Consider the following 19103-nt stretch of genomic DNA (forward strand, 5'->3'; position numbering starts at 1 on the left):
CTTACTATTAGGACAAATAAAAACATAAAACAAACCCACAGTAAAGACTACCCTTTAGTGGACCAGAGAATAAAAAAAAGCTCACTGATTCTTGAAACGGCATTTAGAATCATAAATACCATGCCAGGCACGGTGGTTCACGCCTGTAATCCCAGCACTTTGGGAGGCTCGAGGTGGGTGGATCACCTGAGGTCAGGAGTTCAAGACCAGCTTGGCCAACATCATGAAACCCCGTTTATATTAAAAATACGAAAAATTAGCTGAGTGTGGTGGCACGTGCCTGTAGTTCCAGCTACTTGGGAGGCTGAGGCAGGAGAATCACTTGAACTTTGGAGGCAGAGGCTGCAGTGAGCTGAGATCGCACCACTGCATTCCAGCCTGGAAGACAGAACACAAGACTCTGGCTCAAAATAAATAACCAGTGCCAACATATGGAGATTCCTAGACACTGTCAAGTATGAGAGTGTTAGCCTACACACAGGTAGCAATGGTAAGCTCTCCCACTTCACTTTTTTCCCTCCCAAAAGTAGTTAAACATGTGCTTGTCCTCTACTTAGACTGACCAAATTTCTTGTGGTTTTATGTACCATTCCAAAACTTACTTTACTACAAGAGCTCAAAAGGATTACGACCCACTCATGCTATGTACTTGTACGTTAGGAGCAAGCAAGCAAGAATAATCACAGGTCAAACAGCTTCTGGCATGTCACATAATTTGGGGGCAGACATGCTGGGAAGATGAAAATTCTAGAAAATGTATTGGACAGGCATCACAATCTAGGACACATGGTAACGGTGGAGTTATTAGAGAAAACTGGAATCCTGCTCAACATTTCCGTGGCAGTATCTATGCAGCATTATCAGAAACAGAAATATCTAGCACCCCTTCTCTGCTTCTAGTGAGGTACAAGAACATTTCAACTCTATCATTTCCCTTGTTACCAAGGGCTGAATGTATACAACATACAGTTTAACTTGAGAGCATTTAAATTCTACTCAGAGGAAATCTATTAGTATCTGACTCCGAGACACAACAAAAAATCACCACCATCATCTCTTGCCCCTGAACGTCCCCATTCTCATTTCCTCTCGTTCCCTACATTCATCACCTCCACTGCCTCTGCTCACATGAAAAGCCTTGCAAGTGGTGGCTCAACTGCGTAGTGCACATTATAGAAACCGGCCTGACGTGATCACTAAGCATCACCTAATCCAGAAGAAGGCTCTTTTCTAAAAAGGACTGTGCAGTAAATATTTTAGGCTTACATTCTCAGTCCTAACTACTCAATTCTTTTGATGTAGGCTGAAAGCAGCCTCAAGACAATTGAGCATGGCTATGCTCTCATAAAGGTTTATTTATGAATACTGATATTGAACTTTCACCTAATTTTATGTGTTAGAAAATATCATTCCATTGATTTTTGCTCAACTATTTAAAAATCATTCTTAGTCCATAGGTTATACAAAAAAAAAGGCAGCAGGCCAGAACTGCTGAATAACATTTAACCAAACAGACAATACTGTAAATATTCTTCTATCCTTTTTAATATTTTTAAATGGACATATTGTTATGGGGTACACTATAAATTCCAATAAAATATATAGGGATAAAAAACAGCATAATAGCATATACATCCCCTCAAACACTTTTCATTTGTACTGAATTAGCAATATAAAAATATATCAAAAATTACAGTTAACCAGTCACCCTACAGTGCAAGGTAACCCTAGAACTTATTCTTTCCATCTAGTAACCACTCTTTTAAAGAGACAGAGTATTTCCCTGTTGCCCCAGCTGGAGTGCAGTGGCACAATCACAGTTTACCACAGCCTGGAACTCCTGGGCTAAGGGATCTTCCTTATCCTCAGCCCCCTGAGTAGCTAGGGATACAGGCATGTGTCACCATGCCTGGCTACTTTTTATTTCATTTTTATTTTGAGAGAGATGTTGCTCAGACTGGTCTCAAACTCCTGGCTTCATGCAATCCTCCCACCTCAGACTCCTAAAGCACTGAGATTACAGGCATGAGCCACTCTCTACCTCATTGTTTGTTTTTTTCTAAGATGGAGTCTGGCTCTTGCTGCCCGGGCTGGAGTGCAATGACGCGATCTCGGCTCACTGGAACCTCAGCCTCCCGGGTTCAAGCAATTGCCCTGCCTCAACCTCCCAAGTAGCTGGGATTACAGGCATGCGCCACCACACCCAGCTAATTCTGTATTTTTGGTAGAGATGGAGTTTCACCATGTTGGTCAGGCTGGTCTTATACTCCCGACCTCATGTAATCTGCCCAGCACAGCCTTCCAAAGTGCTGAGATTACAGGCGGGAGCCATTGCACCCAGCCACCACTTTCCACTTCTATGAGCTCTTTTTCAGCTTCCACAAAGTGAGCACAGTACTGGGAGTATTTATCTTTCTGTGCCTGGCTTACTTAATATAATGTCTTCTAAGCTCATTTATGTTGCTGAGAATGACAGAATTTTTTGTTTTTTATGGCCAAATAGTATTCCATTGGGTATACATGACACATTTTCTTTATCTGTTCATTTGCTGATAGACACATAGCTGGATTCCAAATCTTGGCTATTGTGAACAGTGCTGGAATGAGCATGGGGGTGCAGCTGTCACGGTATATGAACTTTCCTTGAATATACACCCAGTAGTGGGACTGCTGAATCATACGGCAGTTCTATTTTTAGGACTATTATTCAGGAACCTCCATACTGTTCTCCATAATGGCTGCACAAGTCTACATTCCCACTAACAGTGTTTAAATGTTTCTTCGTCTCTGCATTCTCATCACCATGTGTTATTTTGATAACTTTTTTCAGTTAGAATGACATAGAATCTATGTCATTCTCTTTAGAATGAACAATCTTTCTACTCTTATTATTCCTCTCTCTTAATGGATTTTGTGAAAAACATCTATTTTATGCACTATTCAATTCAAATAAAATAACTTTAAAAAGGTTGCCATATCTGTCACAATATATTAAATGCCTAGAAAAATATCTAAAGGTAAACTTGAGAGGGGTATAAAACAAGACTCCGAGAGAGTACCTGGCCGTCAATCACTCCTCTTCCACAACTGAGTGTTCCTGGTTCCACGCTCTGAGTGTCTTACAATAAACCAGGTGGTGTGCTTAATCTAGACCAAGGGAGCCCTAGCTTCAAAGTTCCTCAAACTTTTTAAATAATTATATTTAAAATATGTTAGACTGAAAATAATTTGGGTTTCCATGTCAAAGATTAGAACAAATAATTATTAACAAAAAAGGTTCAGGTCTTTTAATTCTATTTTCATATATGCTTTTCTATTTGTTAAGCAGTATTTCAATTTTTATGTTTTAAATGCTAAAATTCAGTAAGAGTTGGGCACATAAATGAAACACCTGATTTACAGGTTACATTCTACACTCAAATCTAGTACTTCAGTACTTTGCTCTGTCATGGTATTTTAAAAATAGTCCATTCTTTACCTTTCACTCCATAGGTTTGTGTTTTAAACAGGATCTTACTCCCGTAGCCCAGACTATAGTGCAGTGGGGCAATCGCAGCTCACTATATCCTCTTCTACCTCCCCAGCTCACCTCCTGGGTGCACCTCCTACCTCAGCCTCCTAAGTAGCTGGGACCACAGGCATGCATCAATCACCATGCCCAACTAGTTGTTGTTGCTTTTTTTGGGGGGGTGGGGGGGACGACAGAGTTTCATTTTTTTTGCGCAGGCTGGAGTGCAATGGCGTGATCTTGGCTCACTGCAACCTCCACCTCCCAAGTTCAAGCGATTCTCCTGCCTCAGCCTCCAGAGTAGATAGGATTACAGGCGCTAGCCACCACGTCTAGCTAGTTTTTTGTATTTTTAGTAGAGACGGGGTTTCACCATGTTGGCCGGCTAGTCTTGAACTCCTGACGTCAGGTGATCCACTCACCTCGGCCTCCCAAAGTGCTGGGATTACAGGTATGAGGCACAGTGCCCAGATGTTTTTCTGTAGTGTTTATAGAGACCAGATTTCACCCTACAGGTATTTACTTAGTGTATTACACGACCATAAGCACTAACTGCTGGCCACTCCTGTCAACCCCAAGTGAGGTATCAGTAATAAAGACAAAGCTCACCCAGCCTGTGTTTACACAGACTATTCCACGGAAATTTCAGGCACTCAGAGTAGAGTTGAAAGAGTCTCAAAAACGATTTTGAATGCAAATGGTGGTAATGAAAGTATACACATTATTTTTAGATGAAATCTTCAAAACAGGCACACTTTTGAATTTAACATCCCCAGTTTGATGCACCTGAATACATGGGCTGACCTAAAATGTCTGTCTTTTCATTTCTGAAAACGGGAGCGTGTTGTTCTCCAGCTCTAGCCTACCCTCCCTGGTCCTCTCTAACATCCATTTGAAAAGTCTTTGAAAATGGGAAGAGATTTTTAAAACTCAGTCAATGGTCAACTCGAGATTCAAACTGCTTCTAGTTTGAAGTTCTAAAATTAACTTTATAAGAAAGCATGATCCAATTTTTAAGCTAGCAAGCTAATGTGATTCAATTTATCATGGAAACTATGATGACTGTGCTTCTATTACAAATTCTAGATCCTGTAACATTCACCAAGACTATGAAAAGCAGTCCCTGAGCAGGCCACCCATTCTCTACTATTCTTCTGAAACAGGAATATTAAAACATGGGATGACGCAGAATCATCTTTACTGTAAATTACATTTTCTGCTGAATAACTGACAAAAACAAATCAAACTGGCATAAACTTTACTAAAGACATAAATGCTTGTATGTTTTCTGCAAGAATATTCTGAATAGAATATTAAAATTTATTACCTCTAGGCCAAGCCCAGTGGCTCAGCCCTATAATCCTAGCACTTTCGGAGGGAGAGGCAGAGAGATCACTTGAGGCCAGGAGTTTGAGACCAGCCTAGGCAACACAGAAGACCCTGACTCTTCAAACACTAAAATTTATCTATGTCTAAGAATTGTCCACCAAAGAACTTTAAAAATCAAGCTCTACTCTGCTGCCAGCCAGGGTCCCACCAGTTTCCACTTATAGTGCCACAATTCCAGAACAAAGGAGAAGGTGTTCCGATAAGAACAGCTTTGTTTTCATTTTGAAAAACCACTGATCAGGAAAGAGCTGAAGTATAATTTTTAGAATCCAAGTTGTCACATCACCTTCAGGATGTTTTCTTATTGTTAATGCCATGTGACAATAAAAGATAACAGTTTTTATATAAATACTATTTCTGTTAAAATTCTGATCTCAACTTAGCTACTGTTAGTTTACAAATAAAAAGGTAGATATCATAAATTAGGGTAAGCAAAGCATGCAAATCTACAGAATCTATATCTGAATTCCTAGATTAGCATTAAAACCAATCACCGCAACAAATACCTCAACAGTATGCCTTGTGTGCAGAAAGGAAGCCATACTGAACATTCAATGCCACAGCTGTAAGGTTTTCGGAGAAGCACCTGTGGCAGTTTCAGCAGTTTCTATATGGAATGCTCCCCCTTTCTAGGATTACTTGAAAAAATCAAGTCAATTCGAATTACGTAGCTGTAAGACATTGACATGTGTAGTTTTTACAGATTCAGAACCTTCTGTGTGATTTAAAACGGGCAATGGTTCATAATACAGGAAACTTAAATAATAAGGGATCACATATTTGCAGGCAACATTTGGATTAAAAATACATAGACATACATAAGGTGCAGAAGCACAATGACTGAGCTGAAGCCATTGTCATGTGACCACCTTGACCATGAGCTACTGCTCTAAAACACTGCCTTTTAAGTACCTCTGGTAATTTTTTTTTTTTTTTTTTAGCATGAAGCCAATTTAAATATGTCAATATTTCAACAAAACTTTAACAGTATGGACTAAAAACCATCAACTCACGATTCTGGTTACTTTAAAATTTGGTATGCTGTATCTCAAATACATTAGTAACTATTCCTAGATGGAAATAAGCAAATACATGGAATCATTAAAAAAAGATAAAAAACATTACTAAATTGTCCATTTGTACAGACAGAACATTAGCAAACATCTAAGATATCTTCAGCAAAAGAAATACATGTGTATTTTTAACCCTTTGGTATCCAAACTCTTATTTAATAATGAAGACTTTCTTAAATATATTCTTCAGTTAATAATAGGAAGAAACTATTTTTAAAGTTTCTACCTACATAAATTTGGTGCCAAGTTTTCAAGTTCAAAGTTACTGAGGACAGTTTTACATTGCAATTGAGCACAATTATGTTTGCATACATTAAAATGTAAAAGCAGCATTCCAAGAGTCTGCTGAAGTACTGAACATGCTCCTGCTATAATGCAGCAAGGGACAAAGACGTCTGGATTTGGAAACCATTGGTTTCATTTAAAGCACTATCTATAAAAGCAGTAAAAAATCTGTATTTTAATCAAGCTGCTATGAAAAACAATCAAAATTCTAAACTTCATTTCTTAACAAGTCTGGAATGGTGTCAACCCACTTACTGCCCTGTCTAGCAGGCAGAACTTAATCAGAAAGTGATTCCTCCATCCAGAAACACCTTAACCAGAAAATAGCCAAGACCAGCCAAATCTGCGGTGGTGACAATTAGATAAAAGGAGGCAGCACAGTGGCTCACACCTGCAAACTCAGTGCTCTGGGAGGCCAAGGTGGGAGGATGGCTTGAGCCCAGGAGTTTGAGACCAGCCTGGGCAACACAAGACGACCCCATCTCTACAAAACATTTTAAAAAATTAGTTGGGCATGGTGGTATGTGCCTGTAGTCCCAGCTACTCAAAAGTCTGAGGCAGGAGGATCACTGGAGCCCAGGGGTTTGAAGCTGCAGTGAAGTATAATCATGCCACTGTACTTTAGCCTGGATGACAGAGTGAGACTCTTGTCTCTTAAAACAAAAAAGAGGCGGCAAAAAGTAGAATGTGAGGATTAGAATTCAGAGGACCTAAAATCAGAAAATAAGAATTCAGAGTCATAATTCTGGTAGATTTCATAACTGCATTATTATTCTGACAGGCAAATAAACTAACAAAAATAAACCACAGATTTCAAAATGAACAGCTAAAAGTAAATTTCGGTAACATTCTGACACGGGCAAAAGTTGCAAATAAATGTAACACTCAAATTAAATATGCTCATCATCTGTATTTGCCCTAATGAAAATCTGGCTTCTAGACAGGGCTCTATGGCAATCAAAGAAAGGTGGGTCTAAACAGTCAATTTTGATCCAAACTAAGCAAATTCCATTTTAATTAAAAATTTTTATAAGTGAAGTATTTTTTCGGCATTCGAAGTCTACTAACATCACATTCTACGCTTTTGTTATTATGGCCAATTGTGCCCACTTTCTAAACTAGGCAAGAGAATTTTCTAGAGTGAGTCACTGAATTTTCTTATATAAGGCTATAGATGCTTCTCAAGCTATCTAATGATCCCAGTTAAGATAAAAAATTAATGTAATTAAGTTAAAATACATGTAGCCCAGTTGAGGATCTGGTTACCACAGAATAAATGGCTTCTAAAAAAATCCTCTCCTATAAAAAGGTTCTCAGACTTTGCCGTCAAACACTGGCATCTATATAATGTAGTATGAAAACTGACCCACAGATCTGCCTGAGAGGCAAGCAATGCTGGTCTCATTCTAAATCTCTTTATTCCTACTCAGTGGCATAAAGCTGTTTTAATAGCTGGTTGATATGGAAACATCCTCCACTGTATCTCCTAAGAAAATAAAGATGAAGTAGCCAACATTAATTGGTGCCGAATTGCTAAGAGTACAGCTAATCCAAGGCTCAAAATCTGCTACATACAATGTTGGTAGCAAAAAGATCTTAATTATCAGCAGCCAGCAAGTTTTCAAGTCTTCTTCCAAAATCATATGAAGATTTAGTGTTATGCTGCTACATGCTCCAAAAGAAAAGCAAGATGACGACCTCTTTGTAATAGTATATCCTCTTCTTCCAATCAAACCTGAGTGTCAAGCAAGCAGCAAACACCGGCTGCAACGGGAAAATGGAACTACTGTGTGAGCAAGACTGAGGACGGTGAAAACTTCCCATGTTTGCTGAAAACTCCATACACAGAAATTCAGGTCCTTTAAAGTACACAAACATACAGTTTGATCACAGAACTTAGATTTAATCCTGTGAATTTTAATTTTGAGATGTAAATAATGGCAAACAATCGTGACCAACACATAAGCCAGAAACAGAATCTCACAGAAAACTTGGCACCAAAACTCAAGATTTAAAATAAAAAAAGAAAAAGAAAGTCCATTAACATACTCACGTGTGGTGCTAGAAAATTTAATACGATGCACAGCAGCTGAAATGCGTTATCTTACAGATGCAACCTACATTAACAAGTAAGTTATATAACAAACCATTCTAGCCACAGACACTTAGTGTACTTGCCCTTATCATGTACCTGATGTCCGAAACAGCACAACAATTTAAGGCTTTGGGCACTTTATGTAGCAGATATATAAAAAGCAAAGCAGGAATTAAGAGCAAATTAATTTAATAATACTGAAATAAGGCAGCTTTTAATCTATTCACAGGAAAAATTTATATTATCTCCTAAATATTACAGCATGTAATATGATTAATAATCTGGTCCATTCTGAATGAAAAAATAAGTAACTTTAAGGACGTTAATTCTATGCTCCTTGAACGTCTTTAAAAAAAGAGTTATGATTTGCTAGGACTACACTTTACCATGAGCAGCATTATAGGGGATAAAATAGACCTAGTACCATTTTGGAGATTCAAACTGTTACACGTTGGTAGACTAAATGGGGTAATTATAAAAATGTGCAGAAATCAAGAAGCAACTTACAAATTAACAAAACTTGACACTTTAGATGTTAAAACTAAATAACCACATATACAATAGCAATATATAATGATTACTTGTGCTCTATCTCCAGGCCAAAGACTTGGAACTTTAAGAATCGCTTTTGGCTAGGTAGCTCAGGCTAAGTATTTCTTCTAAAAAAAAAAAAAAAAATGAAAGCTCAGTCCAGGGAAGTCACCATAATGCAGGGTCTTGAGGGGTGGCTCTTATACTGAGAAGGAAAAACAGACTGGCACCTGAGCCCATCTCAGCCACACCTGGTGGAAAAGAGACACTTGAGGGCCCTGTAACCAAGGACAGAATTGTAAATAAAAGATTCTCATTTTTAAAAAGACACCTACTAAAAAAAGGACATTGTGATATTTATTGGCTGAAAAGATTAAGCTATCCATAAAATCAATAAAACATCTTTGTAATAAAATGTTTAGGACCAATTAAGAGTATTATTTAGAAAAGTCATTAAAAATATCAACTTCTAATTATCTACTGTTTCAATAAATGACAAGCAATTTTATCAATTATGTTATATATGACTCCATATTTTATAATGAAAGCTTCTGTTATTAAAGATGAGTTTTTAATCTAACTATAGCCAAGAAAAATGCACAAATAACTTTGCTTTAAAGCAATCCACTGAGAATCACCTCAATCTTCTTCTGTTGTATTAAATATATTATCAATTGTTTCTACGTTACCTTTAGTCACAACTATACAAGAAGTCACGAGAGTCCCTGCAATGTAACAGTAAATACAGGCCATGTTTATAATACTAAATAACTATATAAGGATCATGGCCCAAACTAATGGCGAATCTTGCCAATATACTTAACAAAACAGAAGCTAAGATATTCACAGGTTATTGACAGCCACTGGTACCTACACGTGTTGTGCATTAACGTGTATGGTTTTGCTGTCTGAGATCTACTTTCAATATTTACTATAATACAGAGTCAAAGCAATGAAATGGAAACCAAAGGGTTAAACTATTTTGTGGGTTTTCTTTCAAAGTCTAAATGTTCACATTTCTGATGAGAATAATGTGGTTTATAATTAATCTTTATGAATTATTCATAACACTTAAGGTAAAACAAAAAAGCTGACATTATCAGTTATTTTGGTTATTCCAGCTCTATAGCTTACACTCAACATTTAAGGGTGAAAACCGCATCCATTTTGTTAATGCTGTGAACTGCAGAAGAAAAATGTGTATAATATAAATCTTTAAGAGAAAGTTGATAACAAATAAATTTAATAGCTAAAATAAACGCATAATGCCATGGCTAGCTAATGATTTGCATATAAGATCTAATTTCTGAAAGAATACATGTAAACATTTAGGCTGTCCTATCAAAGCATAAATAAGCTAACTGATGTACGCTGAGCTTAAACAATAGGTATTTTAAAGTAATGCCACCGGTATGAGAAGCTTATAGCAAGCTTGAGGCCTGTAATGTAAATAGTCCTATTTTACAAGGAACTATCAATTATTAAGTTGTAACAGGCTTTAAAACATAACATTCTCACATCTGCCAAGATGTGGAAACCGAAACCCAGAAGAGCTAATTTTCTTCAGAAACTTTTTGGGTCAGAGAGACCTGAAAAGATTCTTTAATCCAACCCAAGCTTCTTGTTTTGAAATTAAAACTTGGCAAAAAAAACTTTAAAGACCACAGTGACACAACTAGTGGTGGCAAAGTGATGATGCCAAGTTCCGAATCTAATTAGTTAACTGTTCTTTCAGTTCAAATATGCTCTCAACAAAAATACTGAGGCTGCTTGAAATGAAGCCCCCTTCTGTTAGAGACCAACTGAATCCACACACTTCTCCTCACTAATACCAACTGTTCTAAAAGGCAAAATTACATTACTAATTTTGAAAACAAAGGTATAGGACTTTTGCCTACTTATGTACTGCCTTTACACAAAACATCCTCGACTAACATCTTTAGCTGCAAAGAATAAATGAAAGACACTTACTCGATGTGAGCCCCATTCGCCACAAGGGCACTGACGCATTCTAGGCTCCCAGAGCGAGCTGCCTTGTGAATGGGAGTTTCACCCTCACAATCCTGAAACAACAAAAAGCAAATATACACATACTCAGAACAAAACGTCTGGCCTTTTAAAGCAACATCATTAGCACAGATCAGAGACCTTCTCATCCTTCTTGAGATAAAATGTGTTGATCAAGTCTGAAGCAGAACACAAAGAATCAATACATGAACAGAGGATAAGAGCAAACCAGGAGGGGCAAGTTCTCTAATATGTTTAGCTACAGGTCAGTGACCAAGTATCTCTGGGCCTTCTCCAGTAGTGACACCGTGAATGCTCTCAACAGTGATTTATAAATCACTTTATGCTAGATCTTAGCACACGTGTGTTTCATATAAACCCAGAAGAAGTTAAAACACAGACACACACACATTAAAATAGTCATCAAGGCCAAGAAATAGCACATAATAGCTGACATATGGTCTCAGCTACCCACTTTCCTCTGTGCCCACCCCAATGCTAACCAAAGTCAACATCATCAATGCCTACCTTGAATCTTCTACTTTGAACTTGAAGTGGGACCACAGCTTAGACAAGATGGCCTGAGACACAATGGTTGACCTATTTTCAGTATTTACTAGAGGGAATATTTACTAAATATTCCCAAACTATTTTCAGTATTTATTAGAGGAAAGATAGAGGAACACAAAGGTAAAGCAAAGCAAGCTTCATAAGAACAGATATAGGTGACGGGAAGGAAAGCAGCAAACCACACTGCCATGTATGTACCTATGCAACAATCTTACATGTTCTTCACATGTACCCCAAAACCTAAAATGCAATTAAAAAAATATTTATTTTATATATATATATTATATATATATATAAAACTCATATTCCTGCTTCAGAAAGGGTGGGGGCCATGGGGGAGGGGGTGAAGCACACAGGGAAGCAGGAGAGAGAGTAGACCCAGGAAAGCCACTGTGGACATCGGCACGGTCAACCCAGGTCTACACTACAGGACTGAAACCACCTCCAAGGCCGTCTTCATAGGCTATCAGCCAAGCAAGAGAGAGGAAAGCCAATCAGACACAGCGATCAAGAGAAGGAGGTCATTTCTGGTGGAAAACAAAGACTGGGAAATCCTGGGGGCTCCATAGCAACACCTCTTGAATAATCTCACCGCAACCTCACCGGTAGCTGAACTTGGCAGAAGACAACCACAGAATTAAGAGATCAAGATAAAAAGGAGTGAGTGATTGTGGGTCATTTAGAAAACAGTTCATTCATAAACTCAGTAATAGTTGAGCTCCTTCACCAACACATACTAACTCACAGGAGAAAAAACGAGGTGAGGGCAGCCCAAAGTTTAAAAAAAAAAAAAAAAAAAAAAAAAAAAAAAACAGTGGTAGAATAATTTACAAAAAAATAAAGGGTACGAAAGCCTCAAGTGCTTGGTGGAGGGAAAAATGTGCACATTTATTTAAACAAAGGTCTAAAGAGGATATAAAGCAACCTCTGTAGGGACAATCTTTTTCTTTTTTTTTGAGACGGAGTCTCGCTCTGTTGCCCAGGCTGGAGTATGGTGGCACAATCTCGGATCACTGCAACCTCCACCTCCCAGGTTCAAGTGATTCTGTTTCAGCCTCCTGAGTAGTTAGGACTACAGGCTCATACCACCACGCCCCACTATATATATATGTATTTTTTTTTTTTGTATTTTTAGTAGAGACAGGGTTTCACCATGTTAGTCGTCAGGATCGTCTTGATCTCCTGGTGGGATTGCAAGTGTGAGCCACCATGCCCAGCCTGTCGAGACAATCTTTAAGGGCAGAGCAAGCACTAAAGGCAGGCCCGGGCACCTTGAGAGAAGGTAGCCAAAAGAGAAGACACTCAGAGCCAAGAGCCAGATGAAGGTGCCCAAGCCTCCAGCTCAGCCCAGTCACATGGCAACCACAGCAAATTGAGTGATAAAGGGAACTGGGAGCAGTGCCGGAATGCTCAAGACAGGCTGGGCACCTTGGGTTTTAATAAAGAAAAATTTCATTTCTAATCTAGATATAAAAAAATTAAAGGCAACATCAAATGCCAGCAAAATTCTAGAAAAGCCATATGAAAGAGAAAGCTTGCTAATCATACACCAAGGACAGTCAATATAGACTCACTAAAAACAAATAACATGAAAGCTGACTTCATTTCCTCTTGAGGAAACCGAGAACATGGGCCTCCAGACAGCATATGAGCTTTGGTAATCTCATAGGCTCACCTTAGAGACTGCCAAGAAAGTCTGTGGTATTAACCTTGAGGAACATGAACTTAGAACTATTAGTAGCTAACAAGCCAAAGGACTGACATACTAGAAATTGGGTTAAAACACAGTATTAACAGGTTAAAAAAATTAAATGCGTACAAACAACAAAGGAAAAAGACCTGGATCTGGCGTCCTAAGAGTTTATATGAGAAATGAGAAACCTTCTACCTAGAGATGAGTCAGCAGGTGGGCGGAGGTTGGAGGGAGCTAACAAAAGGGTTATTGTGCCCTCAACATCACTGGGTGCCCATCACAAGAGGTGTGGAAATTCACTCACTACTACATAATAGAGGGAGATGATGTCTGAGATTTGGATGCAAACCACACCTACCTAACCTAAGACCCACTAAGGAGAAATTCCACAGCGCTTAACAATGCCAAATGACACGCCCTAGACACATGGGAGGACTTAGAAATGTCTACCCAGATACTTCAAACGCAGGGAGGGCTGCAAAGAAAAAGACTGTAGGATCCTGTCTTGGAAGAAGCAGAGTGCGAGAGTGCAGGAGAGGTTTCCAAGAGGTGTTATCTAGAGGCACCTGAGAGGAAGGTGGGGGACACAGAAGCACACTTTCTGCCCCCCTTTCTGTATTGGAAATACTGAACTGCAATATGACACTTTGAAAAGGGGGCTTCTCGATTTATAAAGGTCTGGAAAGCAGTGATAGACAATTTCTCTAGTCCTCTCTAAATTAGATGCTATGTAATAATTCAACGAAAATTAACATACAAAAACTCTATAAATTCCGTACTAGGTATTAATTATTGCCATTCATGAATTATCCGTATTTTACTGATAAAGGAGATTGAGCCATAGACCAAGTTAATGACTTGCCCAAGGCCAGAGATGTGGCAGAAGCAGGAATCAAGCCGATACTGCCCTTTCTACCAGGGGACAGGGGTGGGAAGAAGGAAAGACACAAGGTGATGCCCAGCACCATAAGGGTATACAGTAGGTAATTCAGAACTCTCAAATTTGTGAACACAAGCAACAGAGCAGCAGAGAAATCTACATATGTAAAGTCATACATGCAAAGACGGAAAGGGAAGTGACAGCATGGCAACCTGAAAAGTTGTCCAATATCCCAAGTTTCAGTTTAGAAACAAACAGGCCTAAACTCTTGGCCACCCTCCCTTACACTGTCTTTTCCACTTCTCATCTCTTAAGGGGACAATCACTTATGCCACTTTCCCATTGATTCTTGTGTTAAATCAGAGATAACAACATCTTTCTCAATTACTTGCTCCTTAGCCGAGTAGCTGAGTTTCCAGGAGAGACTAGAACTGCTTTATACCTGGTTATCGTCAAGGACTGAATCTTGGGAAAGACAGAAAAGTAGGAAGAAGACTTTGCACAAAACAAGGCCTTGATGACTGTATATAACAAAAGCATTTACAAAAAGGAGAAAAAGAGAAAGGCATGAAAAACAGCTCCCAGAGCCCACGCCCAGGTCTCTCAGACTAATCCAATTGCAGCAAAGGATGCCGAGTGTGGGGACTGCTCCAAGTCAGACAACCTACTGGTTATCAGAAACAACCAAGTCCCTAACAATCTGAACACTCTCATTTAGGTGAAATGCCACTGAAAACACACCACGGAAAAAATGTGGCACACTTACGTTCCTGTTTGTATGCTTAATCTTAAATACCAAGTCCCCAAGTCACTTACGCTTCCCACTTAGTAAATGATACTTAGCTGCTTATCTGCACCAAGGCATCAACTCGCAGCTGAAGCTCACTTTGGAGTCAACTTAATAGCCATGCTTTTTCTGGGATAAAAGTGTTTTTATAATTATCTGTGGAAATGAGGCTAAGGCAGCTGTGAGTAGAAAGCCAGAAAACCTGGGCTCAAGGCCAGGCTCCTTTCATTACCAGCTATAACCGTGGGCACATTACCCTGCATCACAGTTTATGATGCAGTCACATTACAGGTGAAAGCACTCTATAAACAGACAGCATTGGCCTATTATCCTCCACCGACAACTGAAGAAACAAATTCCGGTTTGTCCTCAGGTAAAGATATCAAACTCTAATTAGGACCTCGATTTAAAGCAATACCATGTGTATAATTATAACTGCAAAAAGAAAAAGCAGGAGCGAACGAAGTCCATCCAGCACTCTTACCGGTTTGTTAATGTTGGCTCCTGCTTGAATCAGCCAGATCAGGCACTGAGGATGCCCCCCAAAGGCCGCAATGTGGGCTGGCGTCTGCGCGTACCTCGTGGTGGAGACGTTGAGTGTGGCTCCCGCTCTCACCAACTGCATTAAGCACTCCAACTTCGAAAACAGGAGGGGGGATGAAAACACGAAGACATGTCAGTACAAACAATGTAAAGTCTATAATGGTGACAAAATGGCTTTGTTACCAATTTTTTAATAGAGCAAATTAAATCACTCCTTCCCAATGCCATGCAAATTTTAAAAGGCATTTAAAACAACATTTTTCCTTGTCCTTATGAAAAAGACGGTAGACAAATAAAAAAACGCAAAAAGACTAACACCATACTGATTTAAATATTTTGGTTTCCTTACAACTGAATAAGCCGAAATCAGAAAAGACTGGACTGCACTGTTCAAAGACTTCTATCAAAACTGTTTTTTGCACAGACTATTCTAAACAAAAATGTTAAAGGGATTGGTGGGTTAAAAAACTTTGGGTAGGCCAGGCGCTCACTCCGGTAATCCTAGCACTTTGAGAGGTTGGGTGGATCACTCGAGGTCAGGAGTTCTAAACCAGCCTGGCCAACATGGTGAAATCCCATCTCTACCAAAAACAAAAAAAAATTAGCTGGCCATAGTGGCAGGAGCCCGAGGCAGAATTACTTGCACCCAGAAGGCAAAGGTTGGAGTGAGCCGAGATCACACCACTGCACTCCAACCCGGGCAACAGAGCAAGTCTCCAACTTAAAAAACAAACAAAACTTTGTGTAATGCTGGGCACGGTGGCTCATGTCTGTAATCACAGCATTCTGGGAGGCCAAGGTGGGCGGATTATCTGAAGTCAGGAGTTCAAGACTAGCCTGGGCAACACAGTGAAACCCCATGTTGGGGTTTCAAAAATACAAAATCCAAAATTAGCCGGGCGTGGTGGTGCATGCCTACAATCCCAGCTACTCAGAAGGCCGAGAAGGAGAATCAATTGAACCCAGGAGGCAGAGGTTGCAGGGAGCCAAGAAAACACTGCATTCCAGCCTGGGCAACAGAATAAGACCCTGTCTAAAAAAACAAAACCCCCACAAACTTTGTCACTACAACTCCTCATAGTCAAAGACTATTTTCTATAGTGTACACAACTGTGCACTTTGAAACAAGTCAGCACTAAATACTCATTGAATACTCAAGGACCCATTCTCCACATTAGCTTTTTACTCTTTTCAAATGATTTATATTTAAAAACCCCATGTTAAAAAAAAAAAAAAGCTTACAGCATAACTGAGCAATGCACCTGGTGGGTGACTAACATGGCAATTTAAGGCTTTGTGGCCAGGCACCAATACTATGCTAGCCTCTGGCTAAAGAATTCACCACGTTCAACAAATGTAGCAAGTGCCTACCATGTACCAAGCAATTGTTCGACCCGCATTCTCTAATCCTAGACTACCCGTTTTCCCTCCACTCCAATCACCATGCAGTTAGGGAACAAGCTATGCCTGACTGCAAGCAATTCTCAAGAGCAGACTGCACCTGAAGACAAAGTCCCTAATACCCTCCCGTCTCACTTCAAGGCTTCCTTTCCCATCTCTCTTAGCACTTTAAGGCTTTCCTTGCAAAGGACGGATCGTATCAATAAACACGTCTGTGAAAAGAATACACAGACTCAAAAGACGCTCTTCAACCAACTTGGATCTGGGGGGAAAGGCTGATGTCTATTTTTATTTACTGCCTTTATTAATTTACTGGGTGAAAATGAAAGTATTAACTAGTGACAAGATGAACAGGTCTCAAATCAAATAAAAATAAAACGGATGAAAATCACTTGTACCAAAAATCATCTACTGAGAGCTCGCTGGACTCAAAGCTGTTACCCTCGGGTTCAATCTAGCAACCTGGATTTGGACTTCCGGAAAGATACTGTTCAGTATCGTATCATAAAAGGCGCGACAGAGATTTTACACAACGTTGAGTCCTCTGGGAACAAAGGAGTCTTACCAACTGAGGGATCTTGTGCATCACTAGCACATTTCTCAGAACCCTGGCCTGAAACCTGCGTAAAGGGCAGCCGTTAGCAGGGTTGTGGGGGAAGCCTGGACTGGAAAGCTGCAGCCCTGAGTCCTGGCCTGATTCTGTTTCAACAGCTTCTCAGAAGGCAATGTCTGGACACTGGACAGGGGCTTTCTAAGGCCCTTTCCATATCTAAGACCAAACGGCCTTATGATTCAGACAGCTGGCAACAATGAGATAACTGCTTCTAGTTACGTTTGATGACTAAGGTAAAGCGACTGCTCAAAGTTCCATGGAAGTAGGCTTTTGAAAAGTTATTTGGTTTATTTTTAATGGGATAAAATACATACGAAAAGTTACTATTTTAAAGTAGTTACGGCTATTTTAATCCCGAGACAACTGGAGGCACCACTGGGTGAAATATTCTAAGTGACCATCCGAAACGAGGCTTTACTCATTCTACAGATTGTTGTTCACTGTCACCCAGTATTGTGTCATTCTCAACCAGAGCAGAAAGGACGGAATCCTAAAGTTTAGTGTAAAAATAAACCACAGCAAGAGGGAATCCTCAGATTACTGACTGCCTCGGGAAATCTAATTCAGGCTGCATGCAAAAGCGCAGGGAGGAGGCTTTCTTACTTTTGTTTGTTAAGAAACTCATTTCCCCTGAGGACTTGTTTTCTCCAGCTACTACACAGGCGCACAACTTTAGAGACAGTGCCACAGGGACCTAACGGCCCTTGAGGGTTAACCGGCTTCCCCACCCCATCGTCAAAACTCCTTTTCATTTCTTTTACTTAAAGAAAAGTAACTTTTCCACTTTAAGAGGAGAATCAGAAACTGTTTCCCAAAAGATACGACTGCGTTGTGAACGCAGCACCGGGGGTAGCAAGGTAAACTGCAACTTCATCAGCTGGAAACGACATCACGGTGGCCAGGCCTTCTTAAAATAACTTATTTCACGTTATCCTGTGTATTTCTGCAAAACCATTTAACTCCATCATAATTTACGAGGAAAAACACTATAAATATCCCTGAATTTTAGCGAATTTAAAAATACTAATCATTTAAAGCCTCTTTCGAAAGGCAAGGTGAAATCTCCGTTTAAGACTTATGTGAGCAAATACCAAGAAACTGCGGCTATCCAACCTTTAAAAACTTAAAGCAGTACTGGGTTCCCCAGAATTTTCAGTTTAGGTAAAAAAGAGAGAAACGTAAAGGCTCCACAAGAAGAGAATTCTGCTCAACCATTTCTGCAGTCATTTAAATCCAAGATAAACACAGCCGTCACTAATTTTCCTGAACCGGGGCCAGCTACGAGCCTTAAAGCGAACCCAGAAGCTGGAGAGCCGGCCTCTACCCCACGGGGCTGCCCGGGCCTCCAAGTCCGGCCGGGGCGCTAGCCCCTGGGCTGAGCTCGTCCGCAGCACGGGCCTCGGCTCCCGGTGAGGCTGTGCCGAACCAGAAGCTCGACCGCGCCTGCCCCTCGCGCCTAGTTCCCGCAGCGCAAAGGCTAACGTCGCCTCCGACCCCAGGCGCCGCTCCCCGGAAGCCCCCGGGCGACGAAGCGGCCTAACATCCCGCTCTGCGAAATCGCCCGAGTCCCTGGCCCGGCCTGGAGGGCCCCGCACCATCCGTGCGCAGGCTCCGGCCGACAGGCACTGGGACACCCAGTGACCGCCTAGTTAGAAACTTGCCACGCGCGCCGCTGCACATGCGCCCTAGGACCCTCGGGGCGCAGGCGCCACCGACCCCGCTTCCGCT

General features: G+C 40.3%; 1 protein-coding gene across 7 annotated transcripts in view; it reads right to left on the reverse strand.

Moving 5' to 3' along the window:
- The window catches only part of ANKRD10 (ankyrin repeat domain 10), a 40110-nt gene that overhangs the window by 15700 nt on the left and 5307 nt on the right, over positions 1 to 19103 (reverse strand). For 6 of the 7 annotated variants that reach the window (XR_004741108.2, XR_013520105.1, XM_035294166.3 and 3 more), the window contains exons 2-3: positions 15303 to 15455; positions 10853 to 10944 (exon numbers count right to left, since the gene is read on the reverse strand). Coding sequence is in view for 5 of the 7 variants with exons in the window: in XM_002742538.5 (XP_002742584.1) it covers positions 10853 to 10944; positions 15303 to 15455 (245 nt within the window). In the remaining 2 variants the exon portion in view is untranslated. Of the gene's footprint in view, positions 1 to 10852; positions 10945 to 15302; positions 15456 to 18970; positions 18996 to 19103 lie in introns of those variants that run through there. The other variant, XM_035294138.3, reaches the window with a different exon arrangement.

The sequence above is a fragment of the Callithrix jacchus genome, chromosome 1, assembly GCF_049354715.1.
Source record: "Callithrix jacchus isolate 240 chromosome 1, calJac240_pri, whole genome shotgun sequence".
NCBI classification, from domain to species: Eukaryota; Metazoa; Chordata; class Mammalia; order Primates; family Cebidae; genus Callithrix; species Callithrix jacchus.